General features: G+C 47.2%; 1 protein-coding gene across 1 annotated transcript; it reads right to left on the bottom strand.

The window, feature by feature from the left end:
• Positions 1-217: 217 nt before the first annotated feature.
• LOC138207935 (protein HEG homolog 1) lies at positions 218-10,796 on the bottom strand. The gene is made up of 13 exons (XM_069165521.1): positions 10,601-10,796; positions 6,269-6,467; positions 5,588-5,686; positions 5,379-5,488; positions 5,239-5,297; positions 5,021-5,151; positions 4,799-4,933; positions 4,140-4,182; positions 3,888-3,925; positions 3,720-3,807; positions 2,671-2,866; positions 1,463-1,495; positions 218-1,134 (listed from the first exon to the last, which is right to left on the bottom strand). Exons 4-13 carry the CDS (start codon positions 5,433-5,435, stop codon positions 1,006-1,008), a joined length of 909 nt encoding a protein of 302 aa, XP_069021622.1. The 5' UTR covers positions 5,436-5,488; positions 5,588-5,686; positions 6,269-6,467; positions 10,601-10,796; the 3' UTR covers positions 218-1,005.
• Between the last annotated feature and the right edge of the window lie 7,305 nt (positions 10,797-18,101).

Below are 18,101 nucleotides of genomic sequence, written 5' to 3'. Positions count from 1 at the left end.
AGCACTTTTATACATTCTGCAGTAAGTCAGTGAAGGATCTACATGGTCTTCGTCTTTTGATCAGTTCATATATTTATATTGGCAGACAGTTATCGAAATTTGTGACTCAATGAATGATTTGGGAATCAGAGAACCTCCCCATAGTCAGAAAGGAGCAAAAGTTAAAAAAATATGATGATCAATGATAAAAAAAAAAACAAGTGTGTTGTGTTGAAATTAATTTATTTCCACTGCACACACACACACACATACATTATCAGCTAAAAGATCTTCAATTATTTACAAAACAAACTTTACACACTTATAAAATAGTGCACTGTCTCTCACACAAGGATACATATATATGTATATATAATCTTCAAAGGAAACCTATACAGGTCATAATTGGCACATCCAAGAGACCATCAGCAGCTTTGCATCATGTTTCCTATTCGTCAAACAGACCATTAAAACAGGCACATTTTGCAAGTGCAGCTTCAACAAATACAGAGTGGTCCGCTTCCGACTGCTACAAAATAAATCCCTTTAAGAAACACCTCCGACTTGGGATCCAGCCCCTTCAGTCGTTCTAAAAGATAATCACACCATTAAGAAAAGCAGCCCCACATTCAAATTCACCTTCAGAGAAAAGACTGGAGGTAAACTTAACACAAACTTTAGTGCAATTAGCAAAAATAAAAAGCTTCATTTCAAAAGTCTACAGAATGATTTCTTTAAAGCATAAAAAAGAGAACAAAAACATGAAAAGTCAAAAGTACCTTCAAAAAAACAAGTTTTGTACTGAATTTAATGAGCAACAGCGACATCTAGTGGTGATAATCCCTAAGAGCAACAACCTGCTTTATATAAAAAGATGTTCAAATGTTCATGTGATCTCTTTGGTGGTCGTTCTCAGTTGTGTAGTAAACATGTCTTTAATGAGTAGCTCAGGAAGTTCCCACAGTTTCATCCCATAATATTCCTCAGCTCTCTGTGGATTTCACCCCTTAGATGGCCGGATGTTTTTCAGTTTTTCCTGTCGTCTCCTGGTAAGAAGTAGGGGTTCTCGTGGCCTTGGACCAGATATGAGTAACGGGATGTATTTTTACCTTTGAAGGTCTTCATCCCATCTGGATTGAGATCGTACGATCCCGACTGAAACATCAAAAGAGTGTGTTAGCTTCTTTTAGGAGCGTGGACTTCACACATTCACACACAGACAGACACAAGAGCCAAACCCCAGTCACCGATGTGGACTGAAACACTACTCACTACCATCCGAGGAGTTTCTTTGAACTGCCAGTCACTAGAATTAGCACAAAGATGAAAGCACACTGCTTTCCATAACAATCAGAGGTCTTTCATGAAACTTCCCATCACCCCGAAACACCATCACCACCGTTATGCTCACCGTGGCCCGTCTAAAACTATCAGCAGGGGGCATCAAGGCAAATCAGAATCTAAAAGCAAAGTCATGCCTTACCTTCTTCCATCCTTTCCCCTTCAGCTGAAACCCCTAAAGCAACACACTGGGGAGTCAGGCAAAGCAGGGAGCTACATGCTACCACTGTACTTCAATTCTGCATGAGTGGGTTGAATATATCACTAAGCACAGGATTTACAACATATAATTAACATGTCTAATTTCTCTCTGAAATCATACAGGAAGGTTAATGTGCCCAGTGAGCACAGTCATGTTGATTTGCAGGTCAAAAATCATCCAGTTGTCATGTTGGATTAAAACGGAGCTAAATTCGGCAGAAAAGCAGTTTCAACCTTCACATTTTAATGTAGAAAGAAAACAGGGTTCCCACTTCAAGTCAAATGGTAAAATTCTCTGACTTTTGTTGACTAAAAAGCTGAAATTCAATGACCTATAATGAACAGAAAAACCAGCTGCTGTTTTGCTGAGCAAACAAGAAACATGCTCATCAATTTGCAAACTCACAGGCGTTTTCAGTACAAAACTTGAAACTGCTTAAACCTACTACAGAATTCTGATCACACACAACTGGGCGTGAGCACACTGATCAACACACCGACCATCAAAAACCAGCAAAAGGTTTGTGCAAAAGGTTTTTTGCACAATGGTCAAACTTTTTTAAATGAGAACGGTAAAAAACGAGGATGCTTCTTATTGTTGGTGTGGCTTCCTTTACTAGATCTGAGAGATCTATAGTAGTCTTACAAACTTTACATTTACCTTTCTGTCAACTATTCTTTTTCATTCAGTATTTGAATTCATCATTTTGTGGCCAAAGCTCTTGAAACTTACAATAATTTAAAACCACTCCCACAATATGGGGAAAAAAAAGACTAAGTAGAAAACATTATATTTTGAAAAAGCAACTCAAATTTAAACATGCAAACAAAATTCCCTGATATTCCATCAGTTGCCCCAAAAAAATGATAAAATCCCCTGACTTCCCCTTTCTTTTCCAGACAGTTATGAAACAGACGAATGTTCACTTTTCAACCTAATTCAGCCAGATTTGAACCCACATCTCTATCTGTATTTTCAACCTGCATACCACCAAGTCCACGTTCACTGGCCGTGTTAATAAGCAGATGCTCAACGACAGAAACACTGAACAGACTACCGGCTGATTTAGTAGGTGATCAACAGTCTGCAGGACCGTGAGTCTGATTAGTGCTTCATAGCAGACGAGCACAGAACAGTTGGGAACTCACCAGTCCGTTGCTCTGATGCTTTTTGTCCACCAGAGTGTGCGTGCTGCCTCCTTCTGTCATCTCCATGGAGGGAGCCGAGTCCCCGCTGGTGTTGGCTCGAGGGATCGGCGTGACGCCGGTCGGCCAGGGCTGAGTGACGTCGCCCGACGAGTAAGGACTGCTGCTGGAGTCCGACTTGCTCTCTGAGCATCTCACCCTGACACGCACAAAGGGGACAACGTAGTGTGTGTTGAGGATAAGGCTGCTTTTGTTATATTGATTTAAATTTTTCATGTAAAAAAATGAACTGATCCATGTAACAAATAGTGTTTGACATATGTTATACTGGTTTATTTGGAGTTAATTCCACATCCTACGTTCTGCTGCTGGTAATGCTGAGAATGAAACAGCAAATGTATTAAACTGCAGCAGACAATAGTCCTCAACAATTGTGCTACTGATCCCTGTAAAGCGACAGCGGACGGATGCGTCATTATTAGTCTATTTTTTAAATAAAACAACCGATATATTTGTGTCTGTTGTTTAGGATTTAGATTTATAGCTTCAGTAAAATCGAATGGGTTCCAGTGGAAGTGCCAGGTCAGGTCAGCAAAGTTAGACAGTATTAAGGTAAGTATTAATTATCATTTCTTTCTGGTCATTAAAAAACAGACTAAGACTTTTGAAAGCTTTTTTATGAGATTTGTTTAAGAAAAATACAGAATGACACAAACTTAACCTTCCAGCAGGAAAGTGTTTCATGATTTGCAGGAAAAAAAGGCTCCAAAAGCTACATTAAATTTCACCTGCATTACGTATAAGTGTAACATTTCTAATCACTATATTTCAATGTCAAATAAGCTTTTCAATGACACTTTTTGAGTTTTTTACATAACTGAAACTTTCCTTATTTTGGGGGTTTTTAGAGCAACAAATCACCAAAACCAAACCTCAATGGGTTAAAAAACATGGCGGAGCTTCTGTGTCTGTTTGTTATCTGCAGCACACTAAGAATGAAAGGAAATCAATACAGGAGCTGGTAATTAATTGATAATAATTAATGTTCTCACCTGCAGCAGTAAATGAGCAAAGCCAGGATGAGGATGAGCAGAAGTCCTCCGAGAACACAGGAGACGACGACCACCGCCAGCAGGGAGGCTGCCGACACGACACCGCCGGTTAGTTTTGTGAGTCAGTAACAGAGTTCAGTGTGTGCGGCTTGAAATAACGTTTCGTACCGTCATCGCAGTTGAAGCCGGCGAACCCGAACGGACATCTGAAGGAAAACAGTGATATCCAACTTTGAAAAATGGCCCAGTAGCATTTTTAACGGCGTTAAACCCTGAATCCACATGAGGGAGACACTAACTTCACTTTACTGTGAAGTAACACACATTTACACACACACACACACACACACACACACACACACACACACACACACACCCCGAGTTAGCCCCCTGGGAACAGACTTGGTTAAAGCTACTCACGGTGTGCAGGTGTGTCCGACCGCCGTCTGCCCACTTGGACACGCTACAAACGAGAACAGAACAAGCTACAGCTTCAGACTCTGGAAACGGACGACTCGCCGTGAAAACAGCAGGCTGACGGTCTCTTCACATCAAGACTGGAGTTTTTTGACTTTTACAAACAAGCACGTAAAAAGTAAATGATGCTTTTTTTTATGAAACAAACTGTACGAAGCATCTGTCTGACGCTACTATTCTTTAAAAGCTCTTCCGGTAGCCGATCTCCTCGGTCACATAAAAAGCAAAGCCTTGATCCTTCCACGTGTTTCCGGGGTAACATCCCGTTAAAAAGAAATGAATGAGGGAGATAAATGATGTAAAGGTCGAGGGTCGGCCGCAGCTCGTGACCTTGTCTGAGTCTCGTTGTTTCTGCCTTCGTTCCCACACAGACGTGTTCAGCGAGGAGAAGAAGGTTTCGTTACAGTTCTCTCGGCTGGAAAAGTTTCCCTCGAGATGAATGTGAGACGCTGCAGGTCATCAGCTCTTCTCAACTACAAATGAGGCTTCAATCATTCATGGAAGCAGAACTTTGTAAAGGCTCAAAAAATGTGCACATAAAAGCATAAAATAAGATGCGGTAATCTGCTCATTAGCGAGGCAGAATGAGTCCTGTGATTTACCTTTGCAGCTGGTGTTTGAGTACACGACGGAGATGTAGCCTCGTTTACAGGAACAAACCGCTCGTCCGTTCGTATCCGTGCACGTCGTGGTGGAGACGTCACAAGCTAGCGGCTGCTGCTCGCACAGTTTTGTATCTAACAGAGAGCACATATAAACACATGTTTGATGAAAGCAGTCCGGCTGACATAACTTGACTTGAATAATGTACAAGCAGCACTTACCTGTGAACGTAGCATTAGCCAGCAACCCTCTAGAGTTGACTATAGCGCCAGTGATGACGTTAGCAACGGACTCTTGAGTGACAGTGGTGTTTTCAAAGATGTTGTTCACCGTTGCTTGCACACTTCCTGGTCTGGAGGATGAAAGAAAAGCACCAACAGAGCTGATAAATCTTTTGCAACATGTGAATTAATATCTTGCATCAGGAGAAAATACTCACTCCAGTTGTACGACATCAGAGCGAATGAACCCGGGCTGACCTCCGAGGACATCGCTGAGCTATGAAACAGAGTAAACATGGCTGAAAAAACAAAAGAGGAGCATTTATGAGAGCTTTTATTCAACGTTACCTCAACCTACTGTTGCTGAAATCCGAGCCGCCGTCTCCTGGAAAATCCTCGAGGACCTGCTGCGCATTTCGTTATCAAATGTGAAGGAAGGGATGTGAAGCCGGCCGGGGAACACTTGGGCTGAGTAACGAGGAGGAGAGGACGGAAGAAACAAAGTGAGCTGTTAACGTACGGAGGTTTTTCTATCTGGCCGGAGATGAAATGTTTTAATGTTCTCACCGGGAACACAACGTCCGTCCAGCAGGAAGCTGCCTGAGAGACACTGACATGTTCCATTAAGACAAACGCTTTCAAGCGGACACGGAACCGCCGGACACACTGACGGGAGATCGAGCAAAAATGATCCGTTAAACAACTTCTATCTCGTTTTTTATCTCATGCTTTGATTTTGATATTAAACAATAGATGATTTTTTTTGGCCACTCAAACACAACTTGTGAACACCGACACCGCTTTTTAAGTTGATACGGCAAAAATGCAAACAAACAAGTTGCTTATTTACACATCTGACATTCACTGCAACATTATCAATCATTTTTAGTTGCGTTTTTGTTCCCTGATGCATGAAAGTCCAATATCGTATTCCATATATTATCTTGTGTTTTGGGTCTCGGCGAAGAGAAATCACGGTTCTTTCACCAGAACACTTTCACTTGGTCAAACTGGTTTTACATTGTCATTCAATTTTGTTATTACAAAAACTTTGACTACGGATGCTTTACTTTCCAGGGCAACAAATCTTTCCTTTTTTCTCTTTATAAACAATTTGAGTACAAAATGATTATCTGGTGATTTCCTGTGAATCCAAACTAAATCAGCAGTCGCCTGGACTCTGAACTCTTGATCTCATGGGACAATCACACCCAAAGACATGAAACAATTTTGGAGAAAGGTACGAACCTATGACTGGACTCAGGGTGGGGGGGGGGCGGGGCTGCCGTGGAGATCTCTGTCGGTCGCTGGGTGGTGACGGTAGCAGGACTGGTGTCAGGGGGGGTGGTGGTGGATGTTGGAGTAGTGGTGGCTGGTGAAGCTGTTGTACTGCCGTCAGCTTCAGTTGAATGAGTTAGAGAAGCGCTTTCTGTAGTGTGACCTGTCGCTATGTCATCCAAAATAAGAAACAATCAGTGTGAGGACATTGAAACACGTAACACAGACAACATCTAAGAGTTATTCATCTCAAATTATCCCGATTGAAAGTTACTAATTCACTGCAAATTACAAACTGGCTCGGCTTCAGTATTGCGTCCAGCTTGCAACAGCACTTTTCCTCTTACTGTCAGGAGTTCAGTTTTGTCCTCCGTTTTGCCCCCGATCACCTCTCCTCCTGTGTCCCCTGTTTTTGTCTGTGGCCACGCCCCTCACCTCCCGTGGCCACGCCCCTCACCGGTCCCAGCAGATGCAGCCACTCACCCCAGATCACCACCTGCAGGTGTGCTGCATCTCTTTATAGACTATATGTAACCTGCCCCTGCACAACTCTGGTTGTCGGTGCATTTTTGTTAGCCACCCGTCCGTCCTCTGTCTGCTCTCCGTCCGTCTTCCGTCTGCTCCCCGTCCGTCTTCCGTCTGCTCCCCGTCAGCTCTCCGTCAGTCCTGTACCTGTTCCCGTTCCTCCGGCCTCTGTGTCTCCTGCGGATATCCCCCGTCAAAATCACCAGTCGGTGGAGTTGCCCTCCCGGCTTGGAAGATTGTTGACGCCGTCCCTTCCGCTGGTCTGCCGGCTGCCCTGTTACCCGTGTCCCCCTGGAGCTGTCGGTTGAGTTGCCCTCCCGACTGGACGTAAGTGGACACGCTCGGTGCCACCTTTTGGTTTGTAGTTTTTTGTTTGTTTTTTGGACAATAAAGACTGTATTTTTGGAACTTGAAACCTCGAGTCTGTGAGCTTGCATTTGGGTCCTGGAGAAACACCCCGCCACGTAACAGAATGCACCGACCACGGAAGGACCCAGCAGCCACAGACTCGAATCCTCAATACATGACTTTATTTCAATATTTTTCCAATCAGGCCCGCCTTAATGACACGGTTTCCGCTGAACCCCGGACTGGGTTCGAGGGAGCCCGCCTGGCCTTCTGGGACCCCCCCAGAAGGAGGCGGCGACGCCGGGGTCACCGGCCATCCGGTCCTGCTGCGCCCTTAATCTCTGGACATGTAGCCGTCAGTCCAGTCCATCGCTACGAGCGAGCCCACAGCCCCGTTGGTCGCTACGGGCGAGCTCACAGCCCCGTCGGTCGCTACGAGCAAGCCTACAGCCCCGTCGGTCGCTACGGGCGAGCTCACAGCCCCGTCGGTCGCTACGGGCGAGCTCACAGCCCCGTCGGTCGCTACGAGCAAGCCTACAGCCCCGTCGGTCGCTACGAGCGAGCTCACAGCCCCGTCGGTCGCTACGGGCGAGCCCACAGCCCCGTCGGTCGCTACGGGCGAGCTCACAGCCCCGTCGGTCGCTACGGGCGAGCTCACAGCCCCGTCGGTCGCTACGAGCGAGCCTACAGCCCCGTCGGTCGCTACGGGCGAGCTCACAGCCCCGTCGGTCGCTACGAGCGAGCTCACAGCCCCGTCGGTCGCTACGGGCGAGCTCACAGCCCCGTCGGTCGCTACGAGCGAGCCTACAGCCCCGTCGGTCGCTACGGGCGAGCTCACAGCCCCGTCGGTCGCTACGGGCGAGCTCACAGCCCCGTTGGTCGCTACGAGCGAGCCTACAGCCCCGTCGGTCCCCCCTACGAACTCTCTACCCCCGCAGCGCCGGCGAGAGATCCGGACGCCATCCGGGCCCGGGCGTTGGCCCTCAAGTACCTGCAGCATGGCCTAGGCGGCAGTAATGCTGCTCCTTCGTTCCCCGTCGCTGGACGGGTCGTCGACGTCCTGCCTCCAGCTCCTGCTGCCTTCGGATGGGTCGACGCCCCGCCTCCTGCTCCATCCTCCTGTGCGGTCGTCGCCACTCCACCGGCCCCTGCTGCCTCCGGCGCGGTCGTCGCCACGCCTCCGGCTCCGTCCTCCGGTGTGGTCGTCACCACGCCTCCGGCTCCATCCTCCAGCGCGGTCGTCGCCACGCCCCCGTCTCTGTCCTCCAGCGCGGTCGTCGCCACGCCCCCGTCTCTGTCCTCCGGCGCGGTCGTCGCCACGCCTCCGGCCCCGTCCTCCGGCGTGGTCGTCGCCACGCCTCCGACTCCGTCCCCCAGGGTGGTCGACGCCCCTCCTCCAGCTCCTGCTGCTTCCAGGGTGGTCGTCGCCACGCCCCCGTCTCTGTCCTCCGGCGCGGTCGTCGCCACGCCTCCGGCTCCGTCCTCCAGGGTGGTCGACGCCCCGCCCCCTCCTCCATCCTCCAGGGTGGTCGACGCCCCGCCCCCTCCTCCGTCCTCCTGTGCGGTCGTCGCCACGCCACCGGCCCCTGCTGCCTCCGGCGCGGTCGACGCCACGCCCCCGTCTCCGTCCTCCGGCGCCGCGGTCGTCGCCACGCCTCCGGCTCCGTCCTCCAGGGTGGTCGACGCCCCGTCCCCTCCTCCATCCTCCTGTGCGGTCGTCGCCACGCCACCGGCCCCTGCTGCCTCCGGCGCGGTCGACGCCCCGCCTCCGGCTCCATCCTCCTGCGCGGTCGTCGCCATGCCTCCCGCTCCGGCCTCCGGCGCAGTCGCCGCCCCGCCTCCGTCTCCAGCCTCCGGCGAGGTTGGCGCCACGCCTCCGGCCCCATCCTCCGGCGAAGTCGTGCCTCCGGCTCCGGCCTCAGGCGCGGACGCCGCCCCGCCTCCTGCTCCGTCCTCCTGTTCGGTCGTCGCTCTCCAGGAATGTCGTCGCTCCGCCTCCGGCCTCCGGCGAGGTCGGCGCCCCGCCTCCGGCCTCCGGCGCGGTTATGCCTCCCGCTCCGGCCTCCGGCGCGGTCGCCGCCCCGCCTCTGGCTCCGTCCTCCAGGAATGTCGTCGCTCCGCCTCCGGCTCCGTCCTCCATCGCGGTCGAAGCCCTGCCTCGTCATCGTCCTCCGGAGAGGTCCCCCGAACCCGTCCTGCCCCGTGGCCGTCCTCCGGAGAGATCCCCCGAACCTGTCCTGCCCCGTGGCCGTCCTCCGGAGCGGTCACCCCAGTCCGCCCTGCCCCGTGGCCGTCCTCCGGAGAGATCCCCTGAACCTGTCCTGCCCCGTGGCCGTCCTCCGGAGTGGTCACCCCAGTCCGTCCTGCCCCGTGGCCGTCCTCCGGAGCGGTCACCCGAACCTGTCCTGCCCCTTGGCCGTCCTCCGGAGCGGTCACCCCAGGCCTCCCTGCCCCGTGGCCTTCTTCCGTCCACCTAGGTTTCCTGTCTCATGTCTTGTGTTAGTGTGGTCCTCCGTCCCTCCTCCGGTCCCCCCTCCTCCCGTCCGGTCCAGTTTTGGTCGCCGAGAGGCTCCCTTTGAGGGGGGGGTACTGTCAGGAGTTCAGTTTTTTCCTCCGTTTTGCCCCCGATCACCTCTCCTCCTGTGTCCCCTGTTTTTGTCTGTGGCCACGCCCCTCACCTCCCATGGCCACGCCCCTCACCGGTCCCAGCAGATGCAGCCACTCACCCCAGATCACCACCTGCAGGTGTGCTGCATCTCCCTGATCACCTCCCCGGACTATATGTAACCTGCCCCTGCACAACTCTGGTTGTCGGTGCATTTTTGTTAGCCACCCGTCCGTCCTCTGTCTGCTCTCTGTCCGTCTTCCGTCTGCTCCCCGTCCGTCTTCCGTCTGCTCCCCGTCAGCTCTCCGTCAGTCCTGTACCTGTTCCCGTTCCTCCGGCCTCTGTGTCTCCTGCGGATATCCCCCGTCAAAATCATCAGTCGGTGGAGTTGCCCTCCCGGCTTGGAAGATTGTTGACGCCGTCCCTTCCGCTGGTCTGCCGGCTGCCCTGTTACCCGTGTCCCCCTGGAGCTGTCGGTTGAGTTGCCCTCCCGACTGGACGTAAAGTGGACACGCTCGGTGCCACCTTTTGGTTTGTAGTTTTTTGTTTGTTTTTTGGACAATAAAGACTGTATTTTTTAGAACTTGAAACCTCGAGTCTGTGAGCTTGCATTTGGGTCCTGGAAAAACACCCACCACATAACACTTACATGGAGTTGACATTTCTTGTTTTTAGCAAAATATCTCATCAAATATTGGCTGTATTATCGTGAGATTCAGTAAAGACGTCCAACATTAAAGTACTTTGTGTTACTTCTCATCTGCATGTTAAAATATATTATTTTTAAGAACACACACGGACATTCATCATGCTGCTAGTATTACCTCCTGAGCTTTCTGTAGAGGGACTAAGGGTGGTGGTATTTCCAGTGAGTGCTGTGGTGCTACTGCCTGGGGAGGTGCTTGCAGGGAGAGAGCTGGAGGCAGAGCTGGAGGTAGGTGAAGAGGATGGGGGTCCCACTGTGAGTGTTCTGTTTGGGGTAGCAGCGGAGGATGCAGGAGTCTCAGGAGAGGTGTTAGTGGAGATTGTTAGTGTTGGTGTAGTTAATGCAGCTGGAGAGCTTTGTGGGGTTACTGCACTGGTAGTTGTTGTGTTGGTGCTGGTTTGGGTGGTCGCTGGAGTTGTGTTGTTGTTTGGGTGTGTAGTTGCTGTGTCCATCGTTGTGTTGTTGTTTGGGTGTGTCGTTGCCGTGTCCATCGTTGTGTTGTTGTTTGGGTGTGTCGTTGCCGTGTCCATCGTTGTGTTGTTGTTTGGGTGTGTAGTTGCTGTGTCCATCGTTGTGTTGTTGTTTGGGTGTGTAGTTGCTGTGTCCATCGTTGTGTTGTTGTTTGGGTGTGTAGTTGCTGTGTCCATCGTTGTGTTGTTGTTTGGGTGTGTCGTTGCTGTGTCCATCGTTGTGTTGTTGTTTGGGTGTGTCGTTGCTGTGTCCATTGTTGTGTTGTTGTTGTTTGGGTGTGTCGTTGCTGTGTCCATCGTTGTGTTGTTGTTGTTTGGGTGTGTCGTTGCTGTGTCCATCGTTGTGTTGTTGTTGTTTGGGTGTGTCGTTGCTGTGTCCATTGTTGTGTTGTTGTTGTTTGGGTGTGTCGTTGCTGTGTCCATTGTTGTGTTGTTGTTGTTTGGGTGTGTCGTTGCTGTGTCCATCGTTGTGTTGTTGTTGTTTGGGTGTGTCGTTGCTGTGTCCATCGTTGTGTTGTTGTTGTTTGGGTGTGTCGTTGCTGTGTCCATCGTTGTGTTGTTGTTGTTTGGGTGTGTCGTTGCTGTGTCCATCGTTGTGTTGTTGTTGTTTGGGTGTGTCGTTGCTGTGTCCATCGTTGTGTTGTTGTTGTTTGGGTGTGTCGTTGCTGTGTCCATCGTTGTGTTGTTGTTGTTTGGGTGTGTCGTTGCTGTGTCCATCGTTGTGTTGTTGTTGTTTGGGTGTGTCGTTGCGGTGTCCATTGTTGTGTTGTTGTTGTTTGGGTGTGTCGCTGCGGTGTCCATTGTTGTGTTGTTGTTGTTTGGGTGTGTCGCTGCGGTGTCCATTGTTGTGTTGTTGTTGTTGTTGTTTGGGTGTGTCGTTGCTGTGTCCATCGTTGTGTTGTTGTTGTTGTTTGGGTGTGCAGTGTGTGTGTCCATCGTTGTGTTGTTGTTGTTGTTTGGGTGTGCAGTGTGTGTGTCCATTGTTGTTGTGTTGTTGTTTGGGTGTGCAGTGTGTGTGTCCATTGTCGTTGTGTTGTTGTTTGGGTGTGTAGTGTGTGTGTCCATTGTTGTTGTGTTGTTGTTTGGGTGTGCAGTGTGTGTGTCCATTGTTGTTGTGTTGTTGTTTGGGTGTGCAGTGTGTGTTACCATCGTTGTGTTGTTTGTGACTGGTGTACCAGTAGTTGAGACATTGCTGTTGAACATTGTTGTGCTGTTTGAGGTGTGTGTGATCTCTGAGCTTGTAGTTGTGTTGCTGCTGTGTGTGTTTGCTGAGTTCATTGTGTGGTCTGAAGCTGAAGTTGTACTTGTAGTCTCAGTCAGGCCGGTCGTGCGGCTCGTCTCCGGACCAGCGGCGGACATTGTGCTTGGGGGGGGGAGGGGCGTCTCTGCAGGGGTGGAGGTCGGCCTCACAGTTGTGGGTTCTCCTCCAGCTGGCGTCATCACTGAAGCAGTTGAAGCACTTTCATTTACGGTCATGTGAGAAGTGGTTTCATTGAGCGCTCCCCCGTCAGCGGGGGCGCTGGGTGTGAAAGGATCTGATGTCGTCATCCCTACAAAACAAAAAGCACAAGAAAACAATGAGCTCATCAACTTCTCACGTCAGTGTGAAGGAGTTCAAACAGAAAGAATCGAAGGTAGTAGTGTGTCGGATTAGAAAAATGCCGACTCGTGCACACAGAAATAAAACTCAGGACATGTCTGCAGGGAAGACGTCCGTCCTCCACATCTGACACAACAGATTCTCTCTTCAATCAATCAGGTGGTTTTACTCACGTCTATAAAACCAAAGTGGATTTTAAAGACGAGGATGACCTACGATCTCATGCTAACATTGTGTTTTCTGTGCAGACAAAGTGGCACAAATGTGTTAAAAAGAACCCTTAAATTGACCAATTTTGAACCAGATGTCTTATTTTAAACCAATCATGACAATTTTGGATAATTCCTAGAGCAAAACAAACACAGAGGGTTCTCAACTTACGAACATTCGTAGATACGAACAACCGCTGACGGATGTCCATAAATGTTCGTAAAATGCCGTATTGCGTTCGTATTTTGTACAGCGCGCCTCATCCGACTGATTCCCCTTTCTGCCGCAACCCACGCCGAGCAGCACCGGCTCATCTCCAACACTTCGTTCGTTGCTCCAACACTCACTTCATTGTTGTGTTCATCTTAGTTCGTACCATCTTGGATACTTTACCGTTTCTCATATATTTATCACCCGTTTCTCACGTGTTTATCATGCCCAAGAAAGCAAATGCTAGTGCTAAATGCTAAATGCTAATGCTAAATGCTAATTTAATATATAACGACTTACGAACAATTCAGCTTACGAACAGCTGTTCGGAACGCATTGTGTTCGTAGGTTGAGAATCTGCTGTACTGTGGTGTAACTATTCACATCCAAAAATGAAAAAAAGCAGCATTTAAAGTTGTGTTTGTGTCCAACAAGCACATGTACTTTAAGTTTTCTTGAAAACAGCTGTTGTTGTAGGAAATAATGCTGAAAGCAGTAAGTGTGAAACTAAATGCAGCCATAGAACCAAAACAATGAACTAAAAGATGCTATCATACTTTGAACAAGCTGAAAGTCTCGGTGGGTTCGTCACTACAAGCAACAGCTTTCATATACAACCGGTCATTTGATCCACTGTTAGTTAATATTACATTACATTACATTTCATTTATCTGACTCTTTTATCCAAAGCGACTTACAATAAGTTAATTTCAACCATGAGGGTTCAAAACCAGAACAACAACAATCAAGAAAATATAATTTCTTCCAGAAAGCCAAACTACAAAGTTCTGTTTTAAGATACTAAAGTTCTACTGTTCAATACTGTAATATACATGCTGGATTCAGCAGCTTAATGTCCACATCACAGCTTGAGTTTAATTATTCATGTTAATTAGTTCGGCCAAATAATTAATTCATTAATTAGCAAATATTTCCATATCAATGTCTTCATGTGTTCATATTCACATCAAATTGGAGGTATGAATATTAGAGATGGGTTTAATCGACTCCAGATGATCAGTGGACATTATTTTTCTGTCAAATGTAGTTATTTGGCCAAAAATGTTTCCAAAGACAGATTAGAAACGTATATTACAAAACAAAATAGAAGCCACAGTTTTAACTTTGCTACTTTATATTTCAGTTTTTTTGATGGATTTGATCTGTGTTATAAAATGATAAAGGAGCATGTTATAGAACATACTGTTCATGAAAATGGTTTCATTTCAGATGTTTTCCGATGGCTGCACTGTACGTAGAGTTAGATATGACACGTTTACCTTGTATCTGCTTTTATCTGCTTTTAGTTTTGTGAAATTCCCAAAAGATATTACTTTGTAAAAGATTACAAGCACAAATGGGTCAGTAACAACTCCAAAGATGTATTTATGGCTTTTATCTTTATGGCTGTAATCACGCACGCGTTTCAAAGAAACACTTGAGTGTATAGAAAAGTTGCCGACAGCTGACTCAGCAGATAAGATGGAGCGGAAGTGACGGCTGCTGACGACAGCAGAATGTGTCGGTCGGTCTCAACTCATCTGAGTACCTTGAGGGAAAAAGCTGCTTTCTGTGCTGCCGGCTCACTGATCTGACGGGGAAACAGCTTGAGGAGCGCTACGAACAGCAGGAGGTCTTTGTTTATAACTCCTGTTCACCTCCTCATCTGTATGCATTGAATGATTACATTCAAAACCCCCCGTTTTTCAGCAGCATACAACCGAGAGCCAGATTTTCTCCAGCGAGCCATCTCTGGAAGAAGTGGTGAAAAAAATCAAGACCAACATCCTGAACTTGATTTGATGATCTTGTGTCTGCAGAGGCCTGCGTGCCCTAATGTCTTCATCACTTAGCAACCGAGACTCATTTAGAGCAGAAAACCCCCACAGACGCCACACACACACACACACACACACACACACACACACACACACACACACACCTTCACGTTATGTGTTACAGGTGGAATAAGACATGTAGGTTAGGGTTAGGTTGGGTATGTCGCCATCGAATATGATGAAAGAGGAAGTAAAAAAAAAAAAAAGGCGGGAAATAAACATAAATAGTGCCAAGTGGCGTTTGTAAGAGCCATAAAATAAAGGTGCGCTGGTTTAAGGTATTTATACTTGAAGCAGCAAAGCGTGAGATCATGGTTGTAAAACACGTATCAATTTGTGACTGTTTTTTTTCTATATGAAGACTTAAAACCATCGGACTAATCTCAGTAGGATAACCATGAGATCGAGATGAATGAAAAAGCTCTTCGATCAGATTGAGACAACCCGGCTTTCATTTTCTCAGTGTTACATCTGAGGATCATTTGCGAGGACTTGTGTGTCGAAGGTTACGCTATTTCACCGTGTACCTCATTCCTGCATACCTTAAAATCTCGTATATCAGCTCGTATCAGAAATGATCACATTCGAGCCATTTTTTTTTAGATTCCTACTGTTTTCCTGAAACTGAGCAACTAGTTTCAGTTTACACTCCATCTGTAGATTAGTCAGGTGTGTGTGACGCTCCACTACAATAGCTGTGTAGTCAGGCTGCAGGCTGGTACGTCTGAGTACCCTAACCCATTTAGGACAATACAGTTTTTAACAGACATCGTCAGTCGACACATAACCAGTTAAAAAAGAACATTAGTGGACTCGTAACTTTGTCAAAGAGCCTTATTAGCTCTGAGTATGTGGAGAAACCAGTTTTCTTATCAACATCTTGCATCTCTATATAACTGCCAGAATGAAAAGTTTACAGTTTAAAAATGTATCTGGCTCCAGCAGTTCATGTCTTGTATATATCTATGCTGTTCTTTTCTCTCTCTGCTCTCCTCTCACCCCAACTGGCAAAGGCAGATGCTCCGCCCACCTCTGAGTCTGGTTCTGTTAACAGATGCTCCGCCCACCTCTGAGTCTGGTTCTGTTAACAGATGCTCCGCCCACCTCTGAGCCTGGTTTGTTAACAGATGCTCCGCCCACCTCTGAGCCTGGTTTGTTAACAGATGCTCCGCCCACCTCTGAGCCTGGTTTGTTAACAGATGCTCCGCCCACCTCTGAGTCTGGTTCTGTTAACAGATGCTCCGCCCACCTCTGAGTCTGGTTCTGTTAACAGATGCTCCGCCCATCTCTGAGCCTGGTTTGTTAACAGATGCTCCGCCCACCTCTGAGCCTGGTTTGTTAACAGATGCTCCGCCCACCTCTGATCCTGGTTCTGTTAACAGATGCTCCGCCCACCTCTGATCCTGGTTCTGTTAACAGATGCTCCGCCCACCTCTGAGTCTGGTTCTGTTAACAGAAGCTCCGCCCACCTCTGATCCTGGTTCTGTTGGAGGTTTCTTCCTGTTAGAGTTTTTCTTCCCTCTGTTGGAGGTTTTTCTCCCTTAAAGAGGAGTTTTTTCCTCCTAGCTTATGTGAGAATTGTTGAATTTTTGAATTGTTGAATTGTTGGTTTCTCTGTATAATGCTGTAAAGTTCTGCTGTAAAGACTTTAATGTGTTAAGTGCCATGAAATAACCTGTGTCGTGATTTGGCGCTATATAAATAAATAAAATTGCATTGAATTGAATTAATGGTAAACGAAAACGAATTGGCCGTGATGCGTTATGAAATTTAATAGTGGATTTTAATTCACCTTTAAGTGAGTTTTTTAGGTTAAAACATTCAGAAATGACCTTAAATCATCGACAGAATGTAAAGAATTAGCAGTTTTGATGACGAACATGTCATTGTACTGAAGTGAGAATGCTAACCAGCCTGTCCTGTCTTGTGATACCAGCCAGGTGAAAGCGAAGCACAGTAAGGAGCGTATTATAACCTTTTCTTAGAACAAACAGTAAATGCAACGATGGTTGAAGCTCTCAGCAAAATAAAAACAAAATAAGAGTTAACACTGGTGTTTCCACCGCTTTCGGCAGGTTTGGATGCTGAACTCCAACATTTCCTCTAAACTTCTAAGTAACTGTGACTGCAAACATCGTAGCCAGAGTTTATAAAGGTAACTCTGTTTAATGTTACTGACCGTTTTCATTTGGTAATTTAGCTGTTTCCTGATGAGCGGTTCACAACAATTCATAGAGCTGAGTAGCTCAACTATCTCATCAGCTACCTAAATTTAAAGTAGCAAACAAAACAGACATGCTGACCTCATTTCCATAAATCACAATGGATTTATTTTGTCCAGTTTATGACACCATAAACCGTATTTAAAATAATCCACATGCCGTCGATATATGGTTGAACTGTTGCTGGGCTGTTTCCCTGTTACGATGCTCTTGCTAAAAAGCATTTATGCAAACTACAGGCTTATTTTTAGTCACACCATCACTGGGTCCATAGAAACTGACGAGACCGTCTGCAGGGACTCACTATTGCCCACTAACGTTCAAAAAGGTATTACAAGACGGGACCTTAAAGGTCCTTATCCGTAAACTACTGTCATTTTGATCACCTGATACGACTCCATCCAAAACCGTTGCAAGGTGAGAGCGGTCAGTATTTGGAGGAATTACAGATGACGAAAAACAAACACAGGACGTTTTTTTTAAACGATAACATTTTTAAAGTTACGTACATTGTTGTGACTCATGTCGGGGAAATAATGCAACGAGACTAGAGAACAGTGTCATTTACAGTAAATCCTACTAGTGATATTGTGAAGCCTCTTCATGAAGAGATCACATGCAGCCATCATGCTGTGAGGAACATTGGTCTCAGCTCTTCTTACTTAACTTGAAAGACATGTTGATACCGTCAACTGGTAATATCAAGCAAAACTCCCTGAAACACTGAGGTGTTGCTAATACGTACCGGTAAGTCATAAATTCAGCTAAAAAGATGAGATAATGTTAACGTCACATCATAAAAACCTCGAGTCGATTAATAGACACATGAGGAAGTGAAGGGTGTCAGAGACAATGAGGTGGATTCAAACACAGTGGTTCTCCTTTCACTGTCAGTTTCATTGTTCTGTTTCTTTTAAAGTTCAGTGGTGTTTCTCTATTTCCATTAACAGGCTAATGTTGGCCACAAACATAGAATACAGTCCGCAGGTCTACGGACAATAGCTGCTAAAATGTGTGAAACCTCTCCATCTTCTCTGTAGACCACATGATTCCCTAAACTAAATGTGAG

This window comes from Embiotoca jacksoni, unplaced genomic scaffold (genome assembly GCF_022577435.1).
Source record: "Embiotoca jacksoni isolate LCO1_2020_lvr unplaced genomic scaffold, fEmbJac1.0.p SCAF_34, whole genome shotgun sequence".
NCBI lineage: Eukaryota > Metazoa > Chordata > Actinopteri > Embiotocidae > Embiotoca > Embiotoca jacksoni.
Note: the sequence above shows the minus strand (reverse complement) of the source record. Positions and strands in the feature narration are given on the sequence as shown.

Bases quoted from the DNA above. Each gene is read 5' to 3' on its own strand.
- LOC138207935 (XM_069165521.1), bottom strand. From the start codon at position 5,435: ATGCGCAGCAGGTCCTCGAGGATTTTCCAGGAGACGGCGGCTCGGATT. The intron at 5,152-5,238 runs GTGAGTATTTTC...TTCATCCTCCAG, and splicing joins TCTGATGTCGTACAACTGGA to ACCAGGAAGTGTGCAAGCAA. The intron at 1,496-2,670 runs GTGAGTTCCCAA...GTGTTGCTTTAG, and splicing joins AGCATCAGAGCAACGGACTG to GGGTTTCAGCTGAAGGGGAA.